Source organism: Myotis davidii, unplaced genomic scaffold, assembly GCF_000327345.1.
Source record: "Myotis davidii unplaced genomic scaffold, ASM32734v1 scaffold201, whole genome shotgun sequence".
NCBI classification, from domain to species: domain Eukaryota; kingdom Metazoa; phylum Chordata; class Mammalia; order Chiroptera; family Vespertilionidae; genus Myotis; species Myotis davidii.
This window is the reverse complement of record NW_006297819.1, coordinates 4,921,694-4,923,687: the sequence shown is the minus strand read 5'-3', so window position 1 is coordinate 4,923,687 and position 1,994 is coordinate 4,921,694. Positions and strand designations below refer to the sequence as shown.

General features: G+C 44.8%; 1 protein-coding gene across 1 annotated transcript in view; it reads left to right on the top strand.

Moving 5' to 3' along the window:
• The window catches only part of GRAMD1C (GRAM domain containing 1C), an 81,072-nt gene that overhangs the window by 64,015 nt on the left and 15,063 nt on the right, over positions 1-1,994 (top strand). Inside the window, exon 11 of the mRNA XM_015570393.1 lies at positions 1,077-1,195. Within this exon, the coding sequence (XP_015425879.1) occupies positions 1,077-1,195 (119 nt within the window). The remainder of the gene's footprint in view (positions 1-1,076; positions 1,196-1,994) is intronic.

Below are 1,994 nucleotides of genomic sequence, written 5' to 3'. Positions count from 1 at the left end.
GTGATCTCTAGGGAGGTGCTAATCTAGCCTCTGCCTGAGGCTATCCAGCAAATGCGTCCGTGCAAGGCTTGGGCAGGGCAGGTCCCAGGGGATCTACAGGGGAGGCGGAGTGAGCAGTTATGGCTGCTCTCAGTCCCGTCCCCAGAGGTTCTGCTTCTCAGTGTCCCAGCAACTGCTGCAAGTACTTCAGAGAGAAAGCTGCCCTCGAGTTCCGACCGATGCCAGACAGTCCGGCTTCTCCTGTTTGAGTCTGGGTCCCCAGAGACTCGCCCGGAACTGGAGCCCAGAAGGCTTTGTCTTAAATGATGGGGATGCTGAGTGTTTTTTGGTCTCTGTTTGATAAGGCTGGTGCTATCACTTCTTTTTGTAGATTATGGGGGAGTTATTTATTTTTAAATGTTTTTATTGATGAGAGAGAGAGAGAGAGAGAGAGAGAGAATGAGAGAGAGAGAGAGAGAGAAACATTGATGAGAAAGAGAAACACACTCCCTGCACACCCCCTCCTGGGGATCGAGCCCACAAACCTGAGCATATGCCCTGACCGGGAATGGAATCAGCGACTTCTCGGTGCATGGGATGACACTTAACCACTGAGCAACACTGGCAAGGGCAGTAACTAGGGACTTTAAAAAGAAGCCTACAGATGAACCAACTTTTACTTTATCTTAGAAAGAAAAGTAAAATAAAGGATTAATAGACAACACTTACAGAGGAACCTCTGTCCCGTGGGTCATATAAGGCCCATGAAATCACATGGTCTGGGCCTGCCAAGGCATTAGGGGTGAGTTCATTAAATGTTTGACCAAATATAGCAGGCTAGTTTTTAAGTTGACCACTTTGTTTGGCCTCCAAATGATGTTATAAATATCAACTGGCCCTTGGCAGGAAAAAGGTTCGCCACACCTGATAGAAGTAAATAGATCTTATATGTCACATATAAGAAGAGCGCCTAACAATGACTTTTACTTCTGGACTGGTCAAAAGTAAAATTTAAATAATTCAAAAACTACCTCTTTCGTTCAAGTCACACCCTTCAGATTTCTAGAACTAACTCACTTATGCTTTGCTGTGAATAGATGTAGTATCTACCCCTTGGAATGTGGAACCTGGAGGCAGTCAACTGAGAACCATGACCTACACCATAATGCTTAATAATCCGCTCACTGGGAAGTGCACCACCGCCACAGAAAAGCAGGTACGTCCCCTCATCAGTATTCCAGAAGAATCACACATGTGGGAAGAGAGAAAAGGCCTTTCCCAGTCACCAGTTCACAAAACAATGTCAACCAAGAAATGGCAAGAAGAAAAGGGAGCAGAAACTGTTAATAGATTGAAAAAGACTTAAGAGGCATTTTAACCCAATCCTAATTCCAACAAACCACCTGTAAAGTACTCATGAGATTTAAGAAATTGTTAACTTTTTGTCTATAATCGTATTATAGCTGTATTTTAAAGGAAAGAATATTTATCTTTTAAAGAGACATAATGAAAAATTTATAAAGAGGTAAACATATTATGTGTTTACTAGAGGTCCGGTGCACGGATTCGTGCACGGGTGGGATTTGGCCAGCCTGCCCCATCAAGGCCAATCGGGCCGGGCCAACCAGAGGAAGGGGACGCCAATCAGGGTGGGGGGCCGATCAGGGCTAGTTGGAGGGAGGGGCCCTGGGCGGTTGACGGGCTGCCCCTCCCGCCGCCCCCCCCCTCCAGTTGAACTATGGCTGAACTCCAGTCAAGGGGACAATTTGCATATTACCCTTTTATTATATAGGATGGATGAAATTCTATTGATGTCTGGGATATCCTTTAAAAGTAACTAGCCAGGCAGAGGATGGTGTGTGTATGTGTGTGAGAGGGATTGTGGGACTGGGGTATAGTTGAAACAGGACTAGGCAGAGTTAATGTTGTTGAAGCTGAATGATGAGCTTATGAGGGTTCATTATGCTTAATTTCTACTCTTGTGTATGTTTGAACCTTTTATTTTTATTTATTTA